This window comes from Hypanus sabinus, chromosome 21, assembly GCF_030144855.1.
Source record: "Hypanus sabinus isolate sHypSab1 chromosome 21, sHypSab1.hap1, whole genome shotgun sequence".
In the NCBI taxonomy this organism is placed as follows: Eukaryota; Metazoa; Chordata; class Chondrichthyes; order Myliobatiformes; family Dasyatidae; genus Hypanus; species Hypanus sabinus.
Genome location: NC_082726.1, coordinates 37,745,119 through 37,772,333, shown reverse-complemented (window position 1 = coordinate 37,772,333; position 27,215 = coordinate 37,745,119). Strand labels below are relative to the sequence as shown.

The 27,215-nt window shown below is 41.0% G+C and overlaps 1 protein-coding gene across 4 annotated transcripts in view; it reads left to right on the top strand.

Annotated features, from left to right (window-relative positions):
* Positions 1-4,468: 4,468 nt before the first annotated feature.
* Positions 4,469-27,215, top strand: part of LOC132378971 (microsomal triglyceride transfer protein large subunit-like) — a 104,876-nt gene continuing 82,129 nt past the window's right edge. Inside the window, exons 1-4 of one of the 4 annotated variants that reach the window (XM_059946366.1) lie at positions 4,469-4,580; positions 7,153-7,337; positions 13,658-13,801; positions 14,847-14,954. In XM_059946366.1, coding sequence (XP_059802349.1) covers positions 7,242-7,337; positions 13,658-13,801; positions 14,847-14,954 — 348 coding nt within the window. In that variant the 5' untranslated portion in view covers positions 4,469-4,580; positions 7,153-7,241. Of the gene's footprint in view, positions 4,581-4,630; positions 4,656-4,677; positions 4,964-7,152; positions 7,338-13,657; positions 13,802-14,846; positions 14,955-27,215 lie in introns of those variants that run through there. The other 3 variants (XM_059946368.1, XM_059946367.1, XM_059946365.1) reach the window with 3 other exon arrangements.

Here is a 27,215-nt window from a genome sequence, read left to right as displayed (position 1 = left end):
CAATATAATACTGAGTAATGGCCCTCTGCATCTCCCACTTTTTCATTGACGACTTCACCTCTGTGAGATTTAATCCTTTTGCAATATTTACCAAGTCCGTCTTTGTGGCATCCTCTAGCGCCTTCAAAGTCGGGTTTTGTGTAAATTTGTCTACGTCCATCTCTGCTGGTTGCCTGTCTGGTTACCCATGCAACCAGATCAAAGTCTGGACTTATAGCCCGATTCACTGGCCCTCCAATTTGGTATCAAATCTCAAGACGAGGCCCCAATTTGTTATGAACCCCATAACTGGGTGTCTTACCAGCAAAGATAGAAGTGTCCGTTGGAGTCTGGTGATACTATTTTCAACAATATTTATTAGCAAAAATATACAAAATAATATCAATGTGAATATACAGAGAATATACGTTAGCAATACTAAACCCAAAAGTGCAGGTATAATAATATTCACTAATGAAACAAGCTCTAGCGTTGTCTAGGGGATAATGAATTGTCAGATGGAAATATGAAGTTCAGTTCAGTTCATGCAGGCTGCAGTAGTTGTTTGTCGATGTGGTGCAATTGTTGGAGAGAGAGAGAAAACGTGTGAACAGTAACAGCGATTATCTTGCCAACCTTCCTTTATGATTTTGATCTGTCAATGCGTTGTTGTTGTGGCCATTCACGTATGACCCCTCCGTCCTTTAGCTAGACCGTTCTTCTGTAGTGGACTCTTCACCCAGGCAAGGATGGACACACACACAAGCCCCCACCGGTCTCGCTACAAAACACTGTGAGTTACAATTTACCGACCCTTTGTTCAGTCTCTGGTCTCCCACCCTGTCTCGTGGGGGTTCTGATGCTCACTAGCATTTCTCCTGGTGCGTCTGAGGGGTGTTACCCCAGACCTCACTTTTATCCCCACTCACGGGGTCTCAGGTGTCAATCAGGTTGGGATGATGTAACCCATTAAACCAGCCCACTCTGGTTGCCCCCTGAAGGGTTTCAATGAATAGAACAGTACCAAGTAAACAATCCTTCTCCAAAAGACAATAGCAGTAAATCAATGGTAGGAGACGTTCCACCTTGTGTATCTCTGAGCTGTGTCTCTCTCTCATTAACTTTCATGAGCTGTTATCAATAACAACTGCCCTGATAGCTTTCCTTTGTCTCTCTTACTTCCTTGGTAGCAGCATCGAAATAGTAGCAATTTGCGATTCTCCAAAAAGGGGGGGGGGGCGTGGGTCACTCTGCACCCTTCAGCCCATCAGAGTTGTTCATCCTTCATAACAATTTTAAAACATTTAATTAATTTAAAACACAAATGTACATTCAAATTAAGCAAACCAACTTAAACATTAATCCCCAAGACCATGTCTGTCACATTCGTTCAGTCCTTCAGTATCTCTTCAAAAACCAACAGTACTGCAATTAGAAAATGCCAGCTCCACACCTGATACACCATCAATAACTCTCGGAGACTGGAAGTGAATGATAGGCTTTTATTAACAGCAAAAGGGAGCAAGACATCTCAAAGACTGAGGGAGGAGCAGTGTCCCAATCGCCTTTATACAGGGGTCTGTGGGAGGAGCCACAGGAGCAGTCAGGTGAGGGGCGTGTCCAGACGGGTATACGTAGTTTACCACAACACCCCAGTCATTTCCTTCCTGTGTAACGTCCTTTCACTCCAAGGCATGATCATGGACCCACATAAAGGTGCACACTGTCATTGAGTGGCCCCAATCATGCTCCTCCAAGCAACTACAGCATTTCTTGGGCTTCTCCAACTTCTAACAAAACTACAGTCAAATAACTGCTCCTCTCACCTCCCTCACCCAGTCACCTATCTCTCGGACAACTTAGTTTGCTGCTGCAAGCCACACTTTCAAAGAGCTTAAGAGACGCCATACCACTGCTCCCATTCTCCGCTATCCAAAACCCTCTGGACCATTTGTGGTAGAGGTGGATCTGACATGAGCACTGCAGCCATCCTCTCTCTATGAAGTGTGGATGGGAAGGCTCACCCTTGTGTCTTCTTCTCACTCAAGTTCATCTTTGCATAGCACCAGTATGGAGTAGGAAACAGAGCTAGTTGCCATCAAATGGGCATTGGAGGAATGGAGACATTTGCTTATGGGAAACACCAAGTCCTTCCTGATCTGGACTGACCACCAGAACTTCATATCCATACAGCAGACACACAACTCAACCCACATCAGGTCTGCTAGACCCTTTTCTTCAAGCAATATAACTTCACTATCTCCTACCTACTCGGCTCCAAGAACATTAAGGTGGACTCCCTATTACGACCGATTGACCCAGCTGAAAGGAGTCTGAAAGGAGTCCATCCTCCCAGATCCTCACCCCATTCATCTGGGACTTGAGAAGCAGATCCACCAGGGCCTACAGCAAGAACCTGCTTTGGCTGACACTCCTGATAACCGCAGATATGTGCTGGTGGCCATGTACCCTCAGACTTTTCAATGGGCTGATTCCTCACCCCTCTCCAGCTATCGAGGTGCACAATGGATTCCAGGATTTCTGCAATACCAGTTCTGGTGATGTACTGTGATCGCAGACGTACATCAGTTCATTGCTGCCTGCTCTCGATGTGCCCTGTCAAATTCCTCCAACCAGCAGCCCTCTACATTTCTCCAGCCCCCATTCGTCCCTCGATGCACATGGTCCCATACCGTCACTGATTTCATCACGGGTTCACTACCTTCCCACGGGGCCATAGTGATCTCGACAGTGGTGGACAGTTTCTCCAAGGTTGCCTCTGAGATGGCAGGCTTGGTTCCCCAACATGTAGTTTGCCACCACAGCTTCCCCCGAGACAATGTGCCGGACTGGTCGCCTCAGTTCATCTCCTGTGCAGTTGTCCTCTGGTTATCACCCACAGACCAAAAGGCAGTCAGAAAGAATCAATCAGCAACTGAAGAGGTTTCTGTGAAGCTTTTCCACCTCTGACCCACCCACATAGAAGAAGTATTTGAGCTGTCCCATAATCTACACACCTTCTCTGCCATGGGTATGTCACCCTTTGAAGTTCTTTATGGCTATCACCCAGTTCCCTGTGACAGTCCCGTCCTCCAGGGTCTCGAGTCTGCTGTTCCAAGAAAGCTTAGAGGAGGGTTTGGAGAGACAACCTTGCCTACTGCCACCAGGCCAACTGCCAATGGTGCCCAGCCAGTCTACTGTGTCCTGGGAACCATATCTAGCTGTCCACACAAGATCTGCCTCTGTAAACCAACTCCCATAGGCTCTCGTCCCAGTTCATTGTTCCCTTGGAAGTTTACCCCATCATGAAAATCCAATCACTTACCGTTTCCAGCTGCCACGGCCCCTCAGGATCTCACCTGCCTTCTTCCTATCCTGCCTCAGGCCCATTGTCCATGGACCACTCAACTCAGCTGGGCCTGAACTTCCAGATCCTAGGATGGTGGAAAAAGGTCCGGTGGACACAGTTCATGGGTTGATGGATTCACATTGTCTTGGACAGTGTGTGCAGTACCTGGTTGTCTGGGACGTGTACAGCATGGAAGAGAAATCTTGGGTCACATTACTTTCATCTTGGATCCATTGCTCGTCAAAGAGTAACACTGGACCCATCAGAATCACCCTGGGCAGCCCGATGCCAACCATAAGGGGGGAGGGCTTATCAGGCCTGCATAGGCAGGTACCTCTCAGAATCCACCCAACTAACAGGAATCTCCTGCCACTCATTTCGAACTCATCACCTGCAGCCTATTTAAACCCAGTTCTTGTGCACAACCTTTGTTCTCTCATAGTAATATATTGTTCACTGCAAAGTTTCTCTGATGTGCTGCTTTTGGAGCAAGCCTCCTCTACAATTCCTGATAACGGACGGTAGAAAATATCTTACATTTACATTGAAACCACTCATACAATTGATTTTAAAAACTAGTTTTGATCACTGGGTTCATCATTAATTGTAATCTACAGTAAAACTCAAACAATCCACTCTCAAACTGTCTGAAATTGTGATGATTCCGTAACTGGTTCCTGAGATACTGATTCTAGCGCTCCCTCCCACTCAATGGGGGACCCCATTTCCCACGCTCCTCGAAACTTACCAGCTTCAAGGAAAAATTAATAATTTTACATCTGATAGTTCAGAAAATTTGTTCATCTGGCACCACCAGCGTCTAGATTAATGGACAGATACAATTTGAACTTTCTATTAATACTGATCTGCAAAATGAGTTTTCATCACAAGATTTGTTCAATGAAAATAAATTGCATTTTGTCCCATTTAAACATGCTATAATTCAGTGCTCTTCTATTAAGATAATATTTAAATACATCTATTCATTTTTCTTTGCTATCCTTTAGTCATTAGATTTCTTTTCCCTTTTCGTTTACTTCTTTTCCAAAACTGAATATCGGACTATAGTTCTGAAAGCTCGGAGTGATTTTGTTTCCTCGGGACTTTAAAAGTGTTACACCAGTCTTTTTCGTTTTTCCTTGCGAACCGAGTGTTCCAATGTTTGTAGATTTGGAATTCGACAGATTCACATACAGAGAGATAAGTGATTAGAAATGAGTTACACAGAGGCAGACTCGATCGAGACAGGAAGGTACTCGTAGATTCCTGAACATAGGCACGTAAGCGTAGATACATTGGCGAGACAAAGCCGCAAACCCAGGCAGAAGTACGGGTGCACACATCACAACACATACACACACACAGTTACAATATTTTGCAAGTTCCGGCAAGTTTCGCAAGATCTTTTTGTTTAAATTCTGTGGCCAGGTCTACGGTGCCATTCTCTTTCCCTGTTTCTGCTTTGCCAGGCTGGCGTTTCTTTCTGTGTCCCGTAGCTAGACCGTAAAAGACTGGACTCGAACGGTTTTTATTCCTTTGGTTAATGAGAGACGGATGAGTGGATTATGGGGAATCCAGAACTCTCAGGGAAGGGCATGCTGATGTTAGTACTCCTCGTGCTGCGATGCGCTGAAGGTGAGGCTTTCTGGAAAAGCGAGCAAGCCAAAAGTAGTAAGACTTCATTGATCTTTCTGGGCCTTGCATTTTCCCACTATCTGACGTGGAATCTTCACATGTAAGGCAAGAAAGTGGATTTCATTCCTTTTTCTATGTGATGAGATTAACTTCAGATCGGAAGGTACCATAAAATTGCAAAACTGGGGCTTCCTTCTTTCAAGGAAGCAACATTATGTGTGCTTTTAAGAATGATTTGCAGTTAAGTTTTTTAACTTCCACACTGCAATGAACAGAGGACTGCTTGCGCTGGTATTTGAGCCACACAAAAACAAAACAGCACGTTGAAGAGGGGAGAAGGGGGGGTTGTCACAGAAAATAGGGTGAGAGTCAGTAAAGTGACAATTACCTGGTTAGTTCGCTGAAACTTTGGTCAATTCCCAGTGCAGTCAGCAGAATAAAATTTTGGAAGTAAAAAGCACAGGGGATGAATATTAATACAGTATTTAAAATAGTTTTGCAGGGCAAGAGGAAAACACTTTAAAACATTACAAACTGCGTTAGGAAATGCCTGGTGCATTTTCAAAAAGGGCAGGACTTACCAAGAAATATCTGCAAACAATGCAAAATGTGCTGAAAATCTCATATATAGTCTGAATATGTATTAAAACTGAGCATAAACTGATTTTTCCCAAATTACTAGACTTCATTTATATATGTACTTACTGTTTTAATTTAAAACATAATAAAAATAAAAATGACTATACTTTAAAATCCAGAAGAAAAGAGTTCAAAAACTGATAAATATAATGAAAGGTGAAGAGAACTGGTCAGGTTGACAAGGGAAGTCAACTCCCAAATCAGTTGTGGGGATACTAATTTTGCCGCCATCTAGTGCAGACATTTGGGTTTATCTGAAGTTTTCGCCATGTTTTTACCATTTTACAGGAAGTATGTATAAAAGCCTGAATCAGTGCAATGGAATGAAACTGATAAATTATGCATGTATAAATAATTCAACTATGAATGAATAAGGCAAATTAAACTGACTTTAAAATATAATTCTGCTTCTATTACAGAACAATTTAACAAAAACATTAGCACTATATGTGCGGGTAACAATCCATGCTTGCTTCAAAGTATAACCAGTCAGTTCAACCAATAAAGATTTAAGAAGGCTCACCATACTCTTTTGTTTCTTACCGATTTTACTTTACCCTCTTTCGTCTCAGGTAATTACTATTATAAGTGGCAGTACCAACAACATCCTGGGGTCCCACCGTTGACAAGAAATTCATTTGGATCAGCCACATAAATATTGAGGATTTATAATGACAGATTGGGGTGGGGATGTTGAAAGTTACTCCTGAAAACCCAAAACTTCTTCATCCTTTATAAGGCCCAAGTTATGAATGTGATGAAACTCCAAATACACTAAAGCAACACCCAGAACAGAGGCACCTGCTTGATTGATACCCTATCCATCACACTAAATATTCATTTACTTCACTGCGAGTGCATCATAGCTACACTGTGTACCATCTGCAATATATAAACTATTGCCTAGACTATTGCAACATCATCTCCTAATACCATGATCTCTACTACCAGAAAGGAAATAGGAAGAGGATGAGTAAATGTATAACCACGTGCATATTCCATACTAAATTGCACAACATCCTGATAATGAATTCTGTTTCTTTAAATGCCATTGGGTCTAAATCCCTGAACTCCCTCTCGGATGGTATTGTGGGAGTACCTTCACTATAAGGAGTGCAATGGATCAAAAAGGTGGCTCAACATCACCATCTCAAATAAATGATAGTTTTGCCAGTATTACTCAGATCACAAAAAATAATAAATCTTGAAAGTATTAAATGGACCAAACGTTTTTGTTTTCATTGAGCCTGGAGCCTTTTATTGAGGCTGGTAAGAAAGTCTATAGAATTAATAGTTAAAGTATAGTCATATACAGTATATTGAAATAATCTAATCATGTAATTTAGGGTAATACAGAGAGAAAGAGCTCTGCTGAAATCAAAGCCAGCCCAAGTGAAATCACAGTGCTTTAAAAGCAGAATCCACTCATACTGAAACAGGACACTTTGTTTAAAAAAAAATCATAAATATCTTGAATATAATCAGAGAATGATTGTCGCAGATGCTTGTTTGAATATGTGTTAATAACTTATTATTCATTTTGCCAATAGGAATAATTGTAGATCTTGATTCAAATGCATTGTTCAAGTACAAGTACATTGTCGATTTGTCCCTGGAGACTTTGTTCCACCCAGCTGCAATGCCGGGATCAGGGCTGAGGATTGAAGCTCTCACTCAACTTCATGTAGTTTGGGAAAATAGCAGCAGTCAGCATGACAAGCTGATTCAATTGCAAGTAAGTAAACTATGTCATTCTTTGCTATCAGTTTAAATTCTAGGAACTTGCCTTGCCAAGTTTGATAAGTAGGATATAAGATTATTTGAATAACTGAGAATTAGGGTGGTGATTGTGGCTTAAGGTGTTCCTAATCTTCCTGTCTTTGTAATTTTTGTGCGTTAGCAATTATTGGTCTATTGCATATTTAAATCTTCAGTGAAGCCCTTGCTGATTGTGCCCTCAGATGTTAAGATCCCAAACACTGGAATCATTCTATAAATATCTCCACCTTTGTTGAGTTGTTTCTTAAATTTCTCTCACTCACCTCATTTTTGCTTATTCTTTCAATAGTTGGATGTGAAATTTTCTCATGTTTTAATAGTGTGCTTTTGAATGTGCTCACCACATAAAGAGTGCTATATAAATGCACGTGTTGTTGTTTAATTGTGCTGAGAGACCAGGTACCAGTTACACCAGGGAGTTACAGGTTGCATGAGAGGTCTGAATAGCTGTGTATGTTCTACAGAAGAGTAATTACATGAGACACCATAATCATGTTATGGGAGAGCGGTGAGCCAATAGGTTCTCAGATCTGAACTGCGTACAGAATAATAATTAATGTGCAGTCCCTCTATACTTTAATTATGAACCAAATTAGGCAACTACAGAAGAACATTAGTGCAACCCAAGGCATTATTGGAGAGGACATATAGGTAGGTGGGTGTCATCTGAAACCTCCTGAATTTCATTTTCTTTACTTCCAAATTCACATGGATTTTGACGTCAAATTTACAGTCGAGTTTATATCTGACACTATAAAATGCATTATCAAAATCAGTGTGGTTGCATAGGCTCAGAGGTCTGAAAAAAGTATCTAAAGGTTGAGAGCCAAGATCCAAGAAAAGGAAAACACAGAGAAAAAGTATTTCTAAAAGAAGTAGAATGAACAGTATCGTTAATACTGTTAATTGCTATCACGCTTTATAAACAACACCTTTCAAAAAGATCTACTCGAAGATACCTGAAAACCACATCACAAATGATCTTTAATATTAATTGATCCTCAAAGTAAACTTTCTGTCTAAGGATGACTGCATAAATAACTTGAGCTAAATTCATGTAGCACACCAGAGGAACTGCCCTTTGAATCAGGATGTTAAAAGGTGCCTTTCAAGTGGGTGTAGAAAATCACATGATGCTATTTTGAGAAGTGTTTTGAAGATTAGTTGAGCCAAAATCAAACTCAATTTTAAATCTTTCAAACTGCAATAATAAGCTGTTTTTGACATTCTAACCAATACACATTAAATAAAATCAAATTGATTGAATACTATCAAATAGATATTTGTAAAATCTTATTAAATGGAAGTGAGACATGGTGTATCTATACTAGGCACATCAAGCACTGAAGAATTCCCATCAACAGAATAAGAGAATAAATATCAGTGCCAAGTCCCAAAGCAGCATCCTCAGTCAACTCGAAAGGGCAACCATGTCACTTGCATGCCTGACAGCACACTCCTGTAACAAACACACTATTTCAGGTTCTATCATTGCAAGATTACCGGGAAGATCGAGGAAATGATTGAAGGATGTTCTCAAAACCTCCTTTAAGAAGTAACATCTAAGAGTAATAACTCCACTAACGTGTAGCAGCCTCTGTTCCTGGCTCACAACTTCTCACAACAGGGAAGATACATTCAGGACTGTGCTAAGAACTGTTGTGGTGATAGATTTAAAGTTGCAAAAGGAAGACATTAGAAATGCTCTTCATGGGAATGTTGAGTGAATAGGCCCCAAATTTTGTTCAAAGCCCTTCTATGCACTTTGACGTTGTGTACAGGTATTCTGGTAGTCTTATCGTAGTAGCAAACAATTTATTGGCACACCCAGATAAGTGTGAAGTGGTTCATTTTGGTAGGTCAAATATGATGGCAGAATATAATATTAATGGTAAGACTCTTGGCAGTGGGGAGGATCAGAGGGACCTTGGGGTCCGAGTCCATAGGACATTCAAAGTTGCTGCGCAGGTTGACTCTGTGGTTAAGAAGGCATACGGTGTAATGGCCTTCATCAATCATGGAATTGAATTTAGGAGCCGAGAGGTAATGTTGCAGCTATATAGGACCCTGATCAGACCCCATTTGGAGTACTGTGCTCAGTTCTGGTTGCCTCACGACAGGAAGGATGTGGAAGCCATAGAAAGGGTGCAGAGGACATTTACAAGGATGTTGCCTGGATTGGGGAGCATGCCTTATGAGAATAGGTTGAGTGAACTCGGCCTTGTCTCCTTGGAGCGACGGAGGATGAGAGGTGACCTGAAAGAGGTGTATAAGATGATGAGTGGTATTGATTGTGTGGATAGTCAGAGAATTTTTCCCAGGGCTGAAATGGTTGCCATAGGAGGACGCAGGTTTAAGGTGCTGGGGAGTAGATGAGATGTCAGGGGTAAGTTTTTTACTCAGAACGTGGTGAGTGTGTGGAGTGGGCTGCTGGCAACGGTGGTGGAGGCCGATACAATAGGGTCTTTTAAGAGACTTTTGGATAGGTACATGGAGCTTAGTAAAGTAGAGGGCTATAGGTAAGCCTAGTAATTTCTACGGTAGGGACATGTTTGGCACAACTTTGTGGGCCGAAGGGCTTGTATTGTGCTGTAGGTTTTCTATGTTTCTATGTTTATCTGCTCTTTAAATCTGCAGCTCTTTTCAGGGCTGCAGGTCACTCAAGGCCAGATACTCAACACATGATCCTCTGGTAAGATGGCAGCACACTCAGGCACAGTGGTTCTAGGGACCAACCAGAGGTGTTGTCGCCTATTGTAATCATGTGTTTTGCAATCGCAAGACCTTGCTGGATATTGAGAACTTGGTGTGCTGCAGGTCTACACCATCAGTGGGTTGCTCACTGGCAGAGGAGGTGGAGGAATTGCGCTTGGCACGGATCGCGTTGCTGCCTGTGTCAGAGGAGCCGATGCATGAAGGCAGTGTGCAGTCTGGGTCGCTTTTCCTGTGATCGCAAGACCCTGTTGTCGATGTGGATGCTGCGGGTCCGATTCACTGATTTATTGGTGGATAGTGGGGGCGGACAGCAGGGGAGCTGCGGGACTTGGGCCACAGTGTTGCCTGTTTGCAGCTGCCCAGGAGAGAAGTGTTGGGAGTTGTTGTGCTTCACCTGAGTGCCGGTGGTGGAGATGGTGCTGCCCCCTGGTGTTTGCTTCACAGAGGACAGGTTGTGTTGTGTTCGACTTGAACCATGTGTGACTCTTGGTACTTGACCCCGGAATAATGCTCTTTCATTTGGCTGCATTCGTGAGTATTCATGTATGATTGAATGACAATTAAACTTGAACTCCAAATTAATGTGTGTAGAGTGCCAAAGGTGTTGTTTGGGAAAGTTAAATCACAGACTTATAATTTAGTATGGCCAGGTTGCCGTTCTTGGCTGTTTAATGACATGAGAGTATCCTTCAGGAAGGTGAAACCACGGAAAGCATCTGGCCCAGACAATGTACCTGGCCAAGTGCTGAAGACCTGTGCTGATCAGTTGGCTGGAGTGTTCACTGATATTTTCAATCTCTTGCTTCAGCAGTTTGAGATACCCAACTGCTTCAAGCAGTGACCAAGAAGAACAAGGTAACCTGACTCAGTGACTTTTGTCCAGGAGCACTTACATCCATTGTGATGGAGTGCTTTGAAAGGTTGTTCATGAAGTCTATCTAATCCTGCCTGATGAGAGACTTGGATATGCTCCAATCTGCCTCCTATCACAACAGATCAACAACATATGCCATTTCATTGGCTCTTCAATCAGCTCTGGAACATCTTGACGATAACGATGCATACATCAGGACGCGTTTCGTTGACTACAACTCAACATGCAACACTAACGTCCTCTCAAAATTAATCACTAAATTGGGCCTGATTCCTCACTGTGTAACTGGATCCTTAATTTCCTCACTTGCTGTCCCCAGTCAATATGGATTGGCAGCAACATCTCCTCCACAATCACCATTAACGCAGGTACTCCACAAACTGTGTGTTCAGCCTCCTGCTCTACTTGCTTTATACCTATAATTATGTGGCTAAGAACAACTTTAATGCTATATTTAAGTTTGCTGATGACACCGTTTTTGTTGGCCAAGCAAAAGGTGGTGACAAATCAGCATTTAGGAGGGAGACTGAAAACCTGGCTGAGCGATGCCCTAACAACTCCTTACTCAATGTCAGCAAAACCGAAGAGCTGATTGTTGACTTCAGGAGAAAGAAATTGGAGGACTATGAGCCAGTCACAGACAAAAGAAAATCTTCCAATGCTGGAAATCTAAGCAACACACAAAATGCTGGAAGAACACAGCAGACCGGGCAGTATCTATGGAAATAAGTACAGTTGACATCTTGGGCCGAGACCCTTCAGCAGGACTGGAGGAAAGAAAAGATGAGGAGTATATTCAAAAGGTAGGGAGAGGGAAGAGAGAAACTCAAGGTGATAGGTGAAACTGGGAGGGGGAAGGATGAAGTAAAGAGCTGAGAAGTTGATTGGTGAAAGAGATACAGGGCTGGAGATGAGGGAGTCTGATAGGAGAGAACAGGAGGCCTTGGATGAAGGAAAAGGGGGGAGGAGCACCAGATGGAGGCGATGGGAAGGTAAGGAGATAAAGTGAGAGTGGGAAAAGTGGATGGGCCCGACATAGATTGGGAGACCGCTTTGCCAAGCACCTGTGCTCCATCCACCAGAAGAAGCGGAATTTCCCAGTGGCCACCCATCTTAATTCCACGTCCCATTCCCATTCCAACATCTCTATCCATGGCCTCTTCTACTGTTGCGCTGAGGCCACACTCAGGTTGGAGGAACAACACCTTATATTCCGCCTGGGTAGTCTCCAACCTGATGGCATGAACATCGATTTCTCAAACTTCCGGTAAAGCCCCCCCTCTCCCTAACCATTCCCCAATCCCCTTCTCCCTCTCGAATCCCCATTGGAAAAACCAATGCCCAGGAACTGAAAGGTCTCAAAAAGTGATGGATATAGCACAGTCCATCGCAGACAAAACCCTAACCACCACTAAGCACATTTCCAAAGAGCCCTGCCACGAGAAAGCAGTGTCCATCATCAGTGACCCCTATCATTCAGGCCTTGCTCTCTTCTCACCTCTACTGGGCAGGAGGTACGGGAGCCTTAGGTCCAAACCACCAGGTTCATGAACAGTTATTATTCTAACCACCAGGCTCCTGAACCAGCATAAATGACTTCACTCTCCTCACAGCTAGACCGAGTCCACAACCTATAGGCTCACTCTCAGTGATTCTTCAACTTAAATTCTTAGCCTTAGTTATTTATTTTTTAATAATTCGCATGATTTATCTTCTTTTGCACTTTGGTTGTTTGTTAATCTTATTTTATGTATACAGGTGGCCCCCATTTTTCAGCTGTTACGAAAGACCAACATTAGTACCTGTTTTTGCTAACCAAAGAGGATTTTCACTTTTACGAAAAAAAGACGCCCGCTTTATTCGTGTGTTTACCCGAGAAAGACTACAATGGCCGTGAAGCCTTGTGCGGGCAGTTGTTTACGCATGCATGTACGTGTGTAGGCGTATATGTGCACATGCGTGTACGTACCGATTCTTTTTCTCCAAATCAATTTTGGCTTGCTGTCTTCCCTATTTTGATAAGTGAAACTACACCGTACATACAATATTTTTACTTTATATAGGCTGTATATTTATCATATCATTCCTGCTTTTACTATATGTTAGTGTTATTTTAGGTTTTATGTGTTATTTGGTATGATTTGGTAGGTTATTTTTTAGTTCTGGGAATGCTCAAAATTTTTTCCCATATAAATTATTGGTAATTGCTTCTTCGCTTTATGACATTTCAGTTTACAAACGGTTTCATAGGAACGCTCTACCTGTGGATAGCGGGGGAAGCCTGTAGTTTTTTTCAAACGTTCTATTATATTTCTTTATTTTCTTGTAAATATCTGCAAGAAATGAATCCCAATGTAGCGTATAGTGACATATACATACTTTGAAAAAAAGTTTACTTTGAAGAAGCAGAAATATTAAGTGAATATTAATAATACTGCTGTTATTGCATATCTGTAAATTCCTTCAGTACATTTGTATTTTTGTTGAACAATCCTAAAATCATTATTATTGGAAGGGACTGATGACTAGGTCTTTGGTGGATGAAATGGGGTCTGCAATTTTACTCTGAGAAAAACTCTGAAAGCTATTACGAATCTGCAGCAATTTAGTAAAATTACACTATGAATAAATGCTTAAAAAGCTTCTGTTAAAGTTATAATTTTGAACAATGTCTTTCTCCCATACAGATCCAAGAAATAAAACTACTTAATGTGACTGAACAAAATGAGAATCAAAACAACTTCAAAAACATTCATGTTGAGAATTTGCTGGAGCCAACAATAACGGTAGCTTTGAAAATGCCTGTAATTTTCCATTGGAAATCTGGGAAGGTAATTCACTGCAGCAACGTTCTTGTTCAGTGTCAGCTAATCTCGGTGATAGCAGCCTACCTGGTTCAGAAGACTATTAAATTCAAGGACATTTCCAGTACTTAAACCTATCATATAGGACAGTCCTTTAATGTGATGTTGAGGAAGTGATATTGAACGAAGAATTTGCTGTACCCTGACCAACATTTATTCATCTGGAGGTACCTGCAAAACAGAATTAAAGTGGAAATCTCTTGGGTAGTGACAGCAACTTAGGTGAAAATAAGGAGTACATTTTACTCTTTGCCTGATCAATTTTCCACAGAAGGAAAGCTAAGTGGAAGGCCAGTTTGCCACTATGTTTTATATAGTGGCTTCAAGGTAAACAAAATGCAGGAGGAACTCAGCAGGTCAGGCAGCATCTATAAAAGTGAATAAACAGTCAGCATTTCGGACTGAAACGGCAGCTGTTTATTCATTTCCATAGATGCTGCCTGACTTGCTGAATTCTTCCACTTTGTGTTGATATGGATATCCAGCTTTTGCAGACTTTCTCATGCTTGATGTAAATTAACTGTTTCTTTATAAAATCTAAATGTAATTTTATTAGTAAAAGGTTTAAATAAGGATTTCCTAGTTGGTTTGAAATTGTACAAATGTTTGTAGTATTAATATATTTAAATTTAATCATGAGGTAGGTTCATAGATATTTTTTGTAAGTAATGATGATTGATGATACTGTCGGTACGTGAACAGTTTCTTTGTAATTATCAATTTAAAGTGATACCCAACAAAAGCCGCAGAGTAAAGTTAGAGCAGTACATACAAGATGCTAGAGAAACTCAATAAGTCAAGCAGAATCGATGGAGGGGAATAAACAGCTGACATTTTGGGCCAAGACCTTTCATCAAAATGTCGACTGTTTATTCTTCTTCATAGATCCTGCCTGATTTGCTGTGTTCCTCCTGCATTTTGTGTGTGTTGCTCAAAATTTCCAGCCTCTGCAGAATCTGTGTTTAAAGTAAAGCTAGAATGTTTTCATTGGTTTATTTCATGTCTTTTTCAGGTAGAAACTCTGTATGGCTCTGCTGAAGAAAGGGGATTACCTCTGAACCTAAAACGAGGCCTGGTTAGTCTTTTCCAATTACAAACAAGCTCTGGGACAATCACTGAGGTAATCTATTCATTTCAGTTGAAGAATTGGTTATCTTTCTATATTTGTCTTCTAATATCATTTCCTTACAGAACCATACCTTGCACAAGTGGTAGCTGTGGATGCCAGAATTGCAACAATGGGTCTGATTCAAAAGTGCCAAAAATATTTTGGGATAGTTTATGAAGCAGGATAAACACAATGTAAAGTGATTAACACTTTTCATTCACCCTTTGACATTCCTCCTAAAGTTCATAGGACTGGCAATACATTTAGTACCAGGCAGGGCAGAAGTAAAAATAATTGAATGCCTTAAATGTCAACATCATCTGGGTTCAGAAACAGGAAATCCTGGGCTTGAACTTGTATGGAACATTCAAAATTTGCTGAAGGTGCTTAATATGCAAAATAGTTTGAGTATGTATATATTAGTTACTTCTGTAAAACTCCCTCATATAATTTTGCTTCTTTATTTAGGAGGTGATTTGATCTGAATGATATTATCTGGGGTTTAGGATATACAAATATCTTAATCTGTAAAACTTAAATATGTAAAAATACTGGGTGAGTACAGCTGCTATGGATGCTTCACCTTTCCAGCTATTTCAGTTCATTTTATGTGAAATGGTCATTTCACTTTATTTTTAAAAGTATCTGAGAGCTACATTGGATTAGGTTAAACTAGCCGCCTGTTGTTTCTAAATACTGTAGCTCCACTTACCAGATATAGATGCAGCATAAAATGGAGAGGAAATTTGACCATTGAATTCCACGTGAGTCTATTCACAGAGTAGAGATGCAGACTGAATTCCATGTGAGTCTATTCACAGAGCTGCAGATTGAATTCCGCGTGAGTCTATTCACAGAGTAGAGCTGCAGATTGAATTCCACGTGAGTCTATTCACAGACCAGAGCTGCAGACTGAATTCCACGTGAGTCTATTCACAGAGCAGAGCTGCAGATTGAATTCCACGTGAGTCTATTCACAGAGCAGAGCTGCAGATTGAATTCCACGTGAGTCTATTCACAGAGCGGAGCTGCAGATTGAATTCCACGTGAGTCTATTCACAGAGCAGAGCTGCAGATTGAATTCCACGTGAGTCTATTCACAGAGTAGAGCTGCAGATTGAATTCCACGTGAGTCTATTCACAGACCAGAGCTGCAGACTGAATTCCACGTGAGTCTATTCACAGAGCAGAGCTGCAGATTGAATTCCACGTGAGTCTATTCACAGAGCAGAGCTGCAGATTGAATTCCACGTGAGTCTATTCACAGAGCGGAGCTGCAGATTGAATTCCACGTGAGTCTATTCACAGAGCAGAGCTGCAGATTGAATTCCACGTGAGTCTATTCACAGAGCGGAGCTGCAGATTGAATTCCACGTGAGTCTATTCACAGAGCAGAGCTGCAGATTGAATTCCACGTGAGTCTATTCACAGAGCAGAGCTGCAGATTGAATTCCACGTGAGTCTATTCACAGAGCAGAGCTGCAGATTGAATTCCACGTGAGTCTATTCACAGAGCGGAGCTGCAGATTGAATTCCACATGAAGTCCATTAAGCAGGTTTCAGTAGGTACATTTAATGTCAGAGAAATGTATACAATATACATCCTGAAATTCTTTTTCTAAGCAAACGTCCATGAAAACAGAGGAGTGCCCCAAAGAATGATTGACAGTTAAATGTTAGAACCCCAAAGCCCCCCCAGCTCCCCCTCCCACACACAAGCAGCTGCAAGGCAATGAAACCCGCCCCCCACCAACCAGCAGAAAAGCATCGGTGCCCCCACCAAACACTCAAGCATGCAGCAGAGCAGCAATAAAGACACAGGCTTGTAGTACCCCAAATACCATCTCACCTGGTGTTCAACGTACCACAGGCTCTCTCTCTCTCCCTGTAGTAAGGGAAAAAGAGGTGTCCCCATTTATCAGTGAGAGCGGAGACATAACAAAACAACTCACTGGTTTCCGGTGTTAAAAGTCTGTTGCGTCGCTTTTTCCAAGCTCTGTGCCTCTGGACACACAGCCAACAGCAAGCCGCTGGTTTCCACGACTCCAACCTTGCACCAGCCCGCCTCCAGATCCACGAAAATCCAGCACCCTGATGGCTCACTAGCCTTCCGGGCCGCACCATTGGGACATCCATTGAAAAGCGGCTGGCTGCGAGGCCCAGACAGCAGGTCCCATTCTCACAACACACTGAAGTCAGCATGTAACTTCTGGTCAGGGTCTTCAAAAGAATATTGAAAGGAAGAAAAAGAGTTATCAAAGATAGAAATAAAGTTGTTTCCAAAGATGCAAACAAAGAAGTTACCATTTAACAGTATCATCACTAAGCTCTAATTCACAGAGTAGAGCTACAGATGAAGTAGCTTTTATCATCCAACATGTATTAGACTTAACAGCTGGTGACACAAGTTAGGTACTTTCTTACCTGGGAATTGCTTGCTGCAACCTGCATTAACTAGACCATAAAATGTTGTCTAAAATATTTTGATAAGGTCTTATTTAAGGTCAAATGGAATATATGAATGATAATAAATACTGTAACAGGCTATGTTTAACACACCATTTGAAACACAAGAGAGGGTGCAGATTTAAGAAAGAAAGATGGAAAAAATGAAAAAAAAAACTCTTCCTGTGACTTACTCAGAACTGGCTCTCTTGCATATCATATTTATATTGAGTTAAATACTTATGTAATTAGTTTTGCTACAATAAGTGTATGGGACACTGGAAAAATGTTGAATTTCCCCTTGGGGATGAATGAAGTATCTATCTATCTATCTTGTAACAGGAAAAGATGCCAGCCACTTGTGCTGACCGCTCCACTGTAATTTCTCTAACTTGTTCATATTTATATGAATTATAATTTTCTCTCTGCAATATTTCTACTAAACTTATTGTGGAACTCAAGAATCTCAACTAAGTATCATGTAGCACATTTATTATCAAGGTTAAAGGTATGTTAGAGACTTTAGTAGTGGTGCATTCCATAACATATTTAAGAAATTAATGGCTAGATGTGGTGCAAAAGTGTATTATTATACCAAGGAAAATGGATTGCAGTTATCTGGAGACTAAAGAAGCTGCGATTATTGTCCTTAAAAGAGAAATTGCCGATGAGGGGTTTAATAGAAAAGTTCTGATACAACTAATATAGAGATTAGATTAAACAGGTTTAAAAAACTCAATAGTAACTGTTGGTTATCAAATTCAGATATGCTAATTGAAAAAAATTACTGAATTCATAGATATGTAAATTGGGATGAAGGATGAGGATTTTTTTAAACTAACTTATCATAGCAGTTAGCATAAAGTTTTACAGCACCAGCTGCAAGATTGGGGTTCAACTTCCATCGCTGTCTGCAAAGTGTTTATACGTACGCCACGTGACTGTGTGGGTTTCCTCCCACATTCCAAAGAAGTTAGTAAGTTGTAGGCAAGCAATGTTGGTGCTGGAAGTATAGCGACGATTGGAGGCTGCCTTCAGTGTGTTGGTCATTGATGCAAACAACGCGTTTCACTGTATGTTCAATGTTTTGATGTGCATGTGATAAATAAAGCTAATTTTTAAATGTTATATTCTGAATGCACTGTGTGAAACTAAGGAACAAAATTATTGTTACTCCAGATCTGTTGCAGCATATAAAAATACTAAGATAAAGAACATAATGATGTAGAGCACAATAAATATTCAAAAGGGTAACGTCATAGCAGTGCCCAAGTAGAGCAGGATGAACGGTCTCAATGACTATCACTCAGATGTGCTTACTCCTACAAGGAAGTCTGCAGAGGCTGGAAATTCAAGCAACACACACAAAATGCTGGTGGAACGCAGCAGGCCAGGCAGCATCTATAGGGAGAAGCATTGTCGACGTTTCGGGCCGAGACCCTTTGTCAGGGTGTGGAGGGGCCACTGCACAGGATAGCAAAAAGCTGCAGGAAGTTGCAAACTCAGCCACCTCCATTATGGGCACCAGCCTCCCCAGCCTTGAGGACATCTTCAAAACGTGATGCCGCAGAAAGGCTGCATCCATCATTGAGGACTGCCCTCTTCTAGGACTTGTCCTCTTCTCATTGCTACCTTCAAGGAGGCGGCAAAGGAGCCTAAAGACACACACTCAACATTTTAGGAGCATTTTCTTCCCCTCTGCCATCAGATTACAATGGACAATTAACCCATGAACACTAACTTACTTTTTTTTGCTCTCTTTTTGCACTAGTTATTTAATTATATATATTCTTCTTGTTATGTTTTTTGGTATTGTTATGTATTTTTATGACATATACCTGTGATATTGAACCTGATTCTAACTAGAGTAAAACTTACACAGTGAATAGGACTCTGAGGTGTGCAGTAGACCAACGGGACTTGAGAATACAGATCTATAATTCCTTGGAGGCGACACTTTGACCTTCGTAAATCGTGGCACTGAGTAGAGGAGCTGAGTTGGGATGTTATGATGGATTTGTATAAGATGCTAGTGAGGCTAAATTTGGAGTATTGAATGCAGCTTTGGTCACCAGCCTAAAGGAAAGATATCAATAAGACTGAAATAGTACAGAGAAAATTTACAAGAATGTTGTAGGATTTGAGGACCCACTAATTTGCTCTCAATTGACCATTTTTAAGCCTACTTTCTACTTTAAAACAGAAGCACTTTTGGTTATCTCTAGATAAACAGATCTTCATCTGTCCACACCCTTTTACTTCCATTATTATTTACTTCCCAGCATATTAAAACCATGTTTACCTCATATTTTTCCATACATAAATTAATTCACGGAATACCAGTTTTGTATTGATGAAGTCATTCACAGATATTGGCTATTTAAGGTGGTAGTGCCTCCAAAAGCAAAAAGTCTTGCATGGAAATTCCCTTGTGTTTCTGCTCTTTCAGTCATTGTTAATGCAGCTTGCTAGGGTAATTGATAACTCAACTTATGGTGTAAATTTATAGTACCTTTGGTATAACTCTCAGCTTTGCAATATGTTACATTATCCTGACTGAGACGTGCATTACCATGTTGTGTGATGTGGACAGGTATTATCAACTGCGACTTTTTCTTCCATCATTTTTTCCCGTTGCTGCAAAATGATCAAGCTTCTCTTTCCTCAGTACCTGTCCCAGAAATTCTGACTGCCATTTCTTGATTGATGATATCAGCTCTCTTCTTATTCCGGCTTCTTCACAACAGCTCCTCATTTGTTACTCAGTCCTTCCACGACATTTTCGTCATTCTTCTAAAACAAGAAACACATGAATGCAGTTTCAAGTCTTTCCTCATTTTACTGCAATAACATTTGTTTCCATATATAAGTGTGGAACGAATGTATCACTGCAACACTCTTTGAGCTTCGAGTTGCTACTGGCCCAAAATGCTGGAGTTTCTACCTGGCAGTAACGTCGGGAAGGTGGCTCCATACTATCTTCCTTCGGCGTGCACAAAAAGCAATGGGTATCTTCTTAGTGCTATATTCAACCTAGAAAATAATAGTAAATCATTATCAGTTGGGTGTATCATATTTTACATTAAGAGATATTCTTCAGAAGTGTAATTATTGAGCTTCAAGAGTAGTTTTACAAGACTTTTTTATTTGGAGTTACCTTGTGCAGATGCAGGGCATCAACAGCACCAAATTCATTATTAACCAGAAAACAGGCCACTAAGGAATCACAGAACGACTGGTACAATGAAAAGATGTTTGAGCTGGAGGGGATAGTCACTATGGGGTGGCCAGGCACTTAATCCTGGGATTAGCCACTTTACCCAGCGCTCCCGTTGGGAGCTTCACTGAGGGTACGGGCAGAAGTAGCTCCAGATGTGAGACTTGCGCAGTGACTGTTGTGGCATTTGTAAATCGGTGCAGAGTTCGAGCTCTTTGTCATGGGATTTGCAGCCGGAGGCCCAAACCCCACCCCAGTCCCAGAGATATCACAAAAAGAGTGAGGACAGCGAGGCAAGATCTTTTCTGGAAATGTTGTGCATTTAGAGAACACTCGGAATAATAAACTAGTGAGAGAGAGAATAAAAAATGGTGGGGTGGTGGAAAGAGCATTAGTTCTTTCCTGAATAATTCAGTATAAAGACCTTTTCCAGGTCATTTTGCCTTGTCACTGAACCTTGCTTTGGTATTGACTGGCCAGTGTGTTTCTGCATCTGTTCGTCGGCCTGAGGAAATGAGGTCTGTAAATGCTGCTTGGCTTACTGAGTATATCTGGCATTTTCTGTGCCATTTCAGCTTTTCATAATGCACTTTATGCCTCAATTCCTCTGCTTAAGGGATCACTTCCAGTCTTAAAATAAAGTCAAAAACATAGGATATGTTTAGGATAGGATATTTGCAGATTTTCTCTTGTTTTTAAAACATAGTTTGTTATATTTGTAATGCTGGTATTAATATCGACTCTCACTCACCACTGGATTTCACTGACCAAGGATGATGTAATCAGTTTAGTGCAGGCCTTTCAGTTCACGGTGCTGTACCAACCTTTTAGCCTACTCCTAGATCAATCCAACCCCTCCCTCCCACACAGTCCTCCACTTTTCTTTCATCCATGATCCAATCTAAGAGTTTATTAAATGCCTTCATATATCTTCATATATCTGCCTCTACCACCACCCCTGGCAGTGTGCTCCACTCTCTGTGTAAAAGCACTTGTCTCTGACATCCCCCATACTTCCCTCTAATCATCTTAAATGTAGGTCCTCTTGTATTGGCCACTGTCCGCTCTGCCTGTGCCTCTTATCATTTTATATACCTCTATTGAGTGTCCTTCACCCTTCCTCACTTCAAAGAGAGAAACGTAGATATACCAGGGACCCCCACAAATTTATTTATTTATTTATTTTGGTGATTCAGCCCCTCTGGCCCTATGCGCCACACAGCCCCTGACAATCCCGATCTAACTCCAAACTTATCATGGGGGGTAATTTGCAATGAGCCGGTACATCTTCAGACTGTGGGAGGGAACTGGAGCACCCGAGGAAGACCCATTAATTTCACAGGGAGGGTGCCGGAATTGAACTCCAAGCTCTGATGTCCCGAGCTGTAATAGCGTTGTGCTAATGGCTTTGCTACCATGGTGCCCAATCAATGAGGTTCAGTGAGGTTATTACATTCCCCCCTCCACCCACCCATGTGAGCCTTCTTACTGTGTCTTCTCTGCACTTCTGGGGACTGTTGTTGGCAAAACCATTTAGAAACTATAAGTCGTCAGTATTTTGACATATCTTGCCCAATGTCATATGGAAGTGTTTTTCCACATATCATACCAGTTGATTTTTGTGCATCAGGACTCCTTTCTATTTCATGCTAGAAATCATGGGAGCCAGATTGCTGCAGAGGTCAACTTTATTTCTTTCTGTGAAATGCAGAAACTAAGAGTTTCTGATGAAAACTGTATCCTGACTAAAACCTTGAGTTAATTTTCCTAGCTATGTTTGCTATCAATTATAAATGCTCCTCATGGTTTGCCAAATACAATGTTATCATTTTTCTGATTAGTTTTCAATGGTTGAATAGCACCATTTAATATCAGAAGATGTATACAATACACAACCTGAAATTCTAACTCTCTACAGACATCCTCGAAACAGAAGAAAAAAACTCGAAAATTGAATGACAGAAAAAGCATAAAAACCAGAAAGCCCCCCCCCCCCCCGGACCCCCCATGCACAAGCAGCAACAATCCCTTGCCCCACTTATTCTAGCATAAAGCACCTGAATTCCTCCTACCCACCATGCAAGCAACAGCAAAGCCCCCAAAGAGAGACCATGGTCTACAGTCCATCAAAAGCTAACTATTTACTCCAACATTTCTGACATCCCACAAGCTCACATGCGCGCACTTTCGCTCTCTCTCTCTCACACACACACACACACACACACACACACACACACGAAAGAGACAGATATCTCTTCTTCCACAGCGACAGGGGAGACAACAGTCACTATTTCGATGTTACAGTCAATCTGAAGCATTGCTTTTTTGTTCCGAGTTCCCCAACTCGAGAATCGGCAAATCAATTACTAAGTGCAGAGCACTCCGACAGCCAATCTTGCTGTCTTCGATGTTCCAGCTCCCGCTACGCTTCAGTATGCAACACCGGCGAGAATGTGTGTCCACAGGGCCGTGCACGTCCTGAAGGTGCCCAACTTCAGGCTGAACCTGGACATGCTAAAATGTGGCTGATCGGCAAGCCCCAAGAACACCAACATGTTACCGTGTAGAACCGCAGTCTTTGAGTGCCGCTGCAGATTAAAGATCCCGATAGGACCCAGCCACCCTGAAAAGGGAAATAGGAACATCAGAATATGAAAAATTGAACTGTTTCACTGATGAGCTGGGAGAGGTCACCCTCTGGCACCATCTTCAGCTCCGCCCAAAGGACATTCCAGCAAAAAAAACATACATTTAAAATACAATTTAATATCCTAACATAACCCCATTCTAGGAATAGCTTTACTTTGTGCATTTATATTATGGTTTATTTATTAGCTGATCTTTTGTTCTTAGCTAATTGGGCTTGGTAGCAGGACCCAAGATTTCTATATACAGCATTTCTTTCAAAACCCTTCTCACTTTGTCATAGCATCCTGAAAGGTTTGTCTGCACGAACTGATTTTTGAGCATGTGTACCAAGAGTTCTAAAATGTGTCTATGGCATGCGTGTGATCCGATGACTAACATGATGATTAGAACACAAGCATAGATTTGTTACAGTTCGTTCATGTTTAGCGCTTTCCATTGATGTTTGAAAAGTCATAGGGAATGGTGTAGCAGTTACTGAGAAACTTTTCTTTTGTTCTCAAGGCTTCTGCATAAATAAGTTGCTTCCATACAAACTGCACTAATAGAGGAGGTGGCAGCCAGGCATCAATGCAGGGTGTCTAGGGATGGATTCTACTGAGGCACCAAGTGTGAAATGATGAGAATCTCAATAAAGTCAGACACTTCTGCAGCTATAATTAAAATCTCAAAGCAGGATGAGAACATAAGTTCCGGTAATAAGCACAGATATTGTTAGAAGCAAGCACAAGGCAGGTAGCAGCTGTGAATGGAGAAGAATTTGTGTTCCTGATCAAAATCTCATCAATTCTGCTGAAGGTTCTTCAGTCTGAAGTATTGATTATATGAGGAGTGATTGATAAGTTTGTTGGCTAAGATAGAAGGAGTCAATTTTAGAAAACCTAGCACATTTATTTTTCAGTATAGTCCCCTCCTACATTTACACACTTAGTCCAGCAGTCATGGAGCATACAGATCTTGAACCTCCAGAAAATGTCCACAGATAGGTGATTGATAAGTTTGTGGCCTAAGGTAGACGGAGATGAGTTATACAGCTCTCGTTACATGCACATGCAGGTCAACCCTTTGAATGATTATGCCGAAAGTTTGAAGTTAATAACTCATCAGGGGTGATTGCTAAGTTCATGGCCTACGGTAGAAGGAGATATTAACTTCAAAGTTTCTGCATAATCACTCAAAGAGTTGAACTGCATGTGCATGTAACGAGAGCTGTATAACTCATCTCTGTCTACCTTAAGCCATAAACTTATCAATCACCCCTGCTGTGGACACTTTCTGGAGGTCCAAGATCTATATGCTCCACAACCGCTAGACTAAGTGTGTAAATGTAGGAGGGGACTATGTTGAAAAATAAATGTGCTAGGTCTTCTAAAATTGACTCCTTCTACCTTAGGCCATGAACTTATCAATCACCCCTCGTACTTGTGTTTCCACAAATGCTGCCTGACCTGGGTGTTTAGAACATTTCCCGAATTTCTTTTTAAATTTCAGTTTTCCATCAGTTGTACTTTTTATTTTCACTTAACTCCCAATGGCATCCAAAGTAACTTTTATGCACGAACATCCTCCTAACTTGGTACCTATGGTTGCGGTCACCGTGGTTCCTCATTCAATGGGAGCTAGTTCTTTCCCGAGGTGAGCAGAGCATGAGCAGGAGCTTCTTTATTGATTACAGAATTTATCATGTTACAAATTGCCTTTGAGCACCCGAGCATTGGTTAGCTAGTGTTAGACGCAGACTGGAAAGAATTTAGTACCCTCAATATTCATCTTTTGTGTGACCTGAGATACACGTTGTGAAGGTCAGTGGCCAGAGATCTGGTAGAAGTTTATTCTGTATTCCACCAAGCAGCAGTTCCATATGATACTGGCTTCTTGCTGGCATACAGTCATAATTCAATACTCAACTCTGCTCACAGACAGTGTTAGCAAGGCTGTCACATTAAAAAACGATAGAACAGATCTTTGAGGTTCTCAGTAAGAGTTTTGTTACGTGGGCTTCTCTGAATGATCTTGCTTTGTTTGGCTGAATGTACCTCATGATCCATGGGGAAATGGTAAATGCTATATGACCAGGCTGTCATGAAGGGATAGCCTGACCTTCCGAACTTCAGGTGAGGAACTGAGCTGTGGAGAAATGAGGAAGTGGAGGTGGAGGAAGAGAGTGGAAGAACAAATTAGGAACCACATTTTTGCACGGATAAATCAATGCAGCCACAGTTTCCTATCACAAATAGTTTCATAATCTTTAGGATAATGGAGAATGGCCAAGATCTAACTAAATGCTAGAACAGGCTCAAAGGGTCTAATGGTTTCTTCCTATCCATGTTTCTAATACAAATTATGGCATAGACAAGATACCTAGAAATGTGCTAGATAGTAGACGGCTGGCTGCATGATGTCTGGCTTTGCGGCTGTGGACGCACTCTTGTGATCTTCGGTTGTTTCCTTGCTTTTGTTGTTTGCTCAGTTTGTATGTTTTCCCCTGCACATTGTGTACGTCGTCTTTTTTTATTGGGTTCTATCGGGTTTCTTAGTTTTGTGGCTGCCCGTAAGGAGATGACTCTCAGGGTTGTATACTGTACATACTTGGATAATAATTGTACTTTGACATTTCAACTTTAAACTTTGAACTTTGAAAGCCAGATTGATGAAAGAGCTGTGGGTCATCCCACAAGTCGTGGATCATTAGGAGATTCACAGTGGCACTTGCAATGGTTCTATTCAGCCCTGTTCCATTAATAGCGATTGTATTCTGAAAGAGAATTGCAACAGTGGTTACAATCTAAAGTCGTCAAAGGTATACATAATATTTTGAAGGCAGGATCTCACCCATACACCTCTCAAATGTCCCTCATATTTAAGCTTAGTCACTATTGCTGTGGTAATTGGAACAACAGAAAAAGTGAAAGTGCTGAGAATAAAGTCAGGGATGTTTATGCAATTTGTGTTTCAGACACCTTGGTAAAATATCAATATGCAGATGTCAGAAACACAAAATGAAAACTGAAAAAGTTGGAAATTCTCAGCAAATTGCATTATAGCTCTGGAGTGATGGAAAATTAAAGAACATGAAGTTTTAAAAGATATAATTTAATACATCTACAATGTAATTGGTAGATAAGTCATTGCTATAGGAGAAACACAGAACTTTGGGAGTATATGTGTTTAAAATAGTGGAAGGGTATAAAGCAAATTGCGAGGAGGAGTATAATTATATAATAATACTGGATGTGAAAAAGGAAAACAGTAATCCTTGGCTTTTTCTTAATAAAAGGCTAAGTACAGAAATATGTTACTTATGTTTAATCCTTAAAAAATGTTGCCAAGTGTGTAAACATAGTAAACTATTTGCAGCACATTAATGAGCCATCTAGATCCACTGCGTTAATGCCAATGTTTTTATTCCACAGGAATATTCTGTCCATTTATCTGACCCCTATTAACTTTACCCTGTATGTTTTTCCCTCATTTTGTTATATATTTCCCTACATGAGAAATGCTCACTTCCTAGCTACTTGATTCGTATAGATATCATCTTTTTCTGAATTCCTTCTTTGATATATGGACTATTTTGGTTTCTAGTCCAGGTCTTCAGGGAAACAAAATTCTAAAGATAAAGAGTAACACCAGACCAGAGAATGAGGAGAAAATGAACTATTTCCCCTCACAGTGTAGAAGCTTGAGTAGTCATTTAATAATGGTGTTCAAAGTCTTAAACTTTTTGACAGTGAATAATGAGAAACATTTCCATGTTGGAGGACTGGTAACCAGAAGATACAAAAAGAACTGGGGGCAGAATGATGAAAACTATTTTAATAAAATCAGAATTGGGTATAATACCACTGGCGTATATCATGAAATTTGTTGTTTCGTGGCAGCAGTACATTGCAATACATAATAATTTTTTAAAAAACTATAAATTGCAGTAAGTAAATATAAAAACATTACATTTAAAAAAGTAG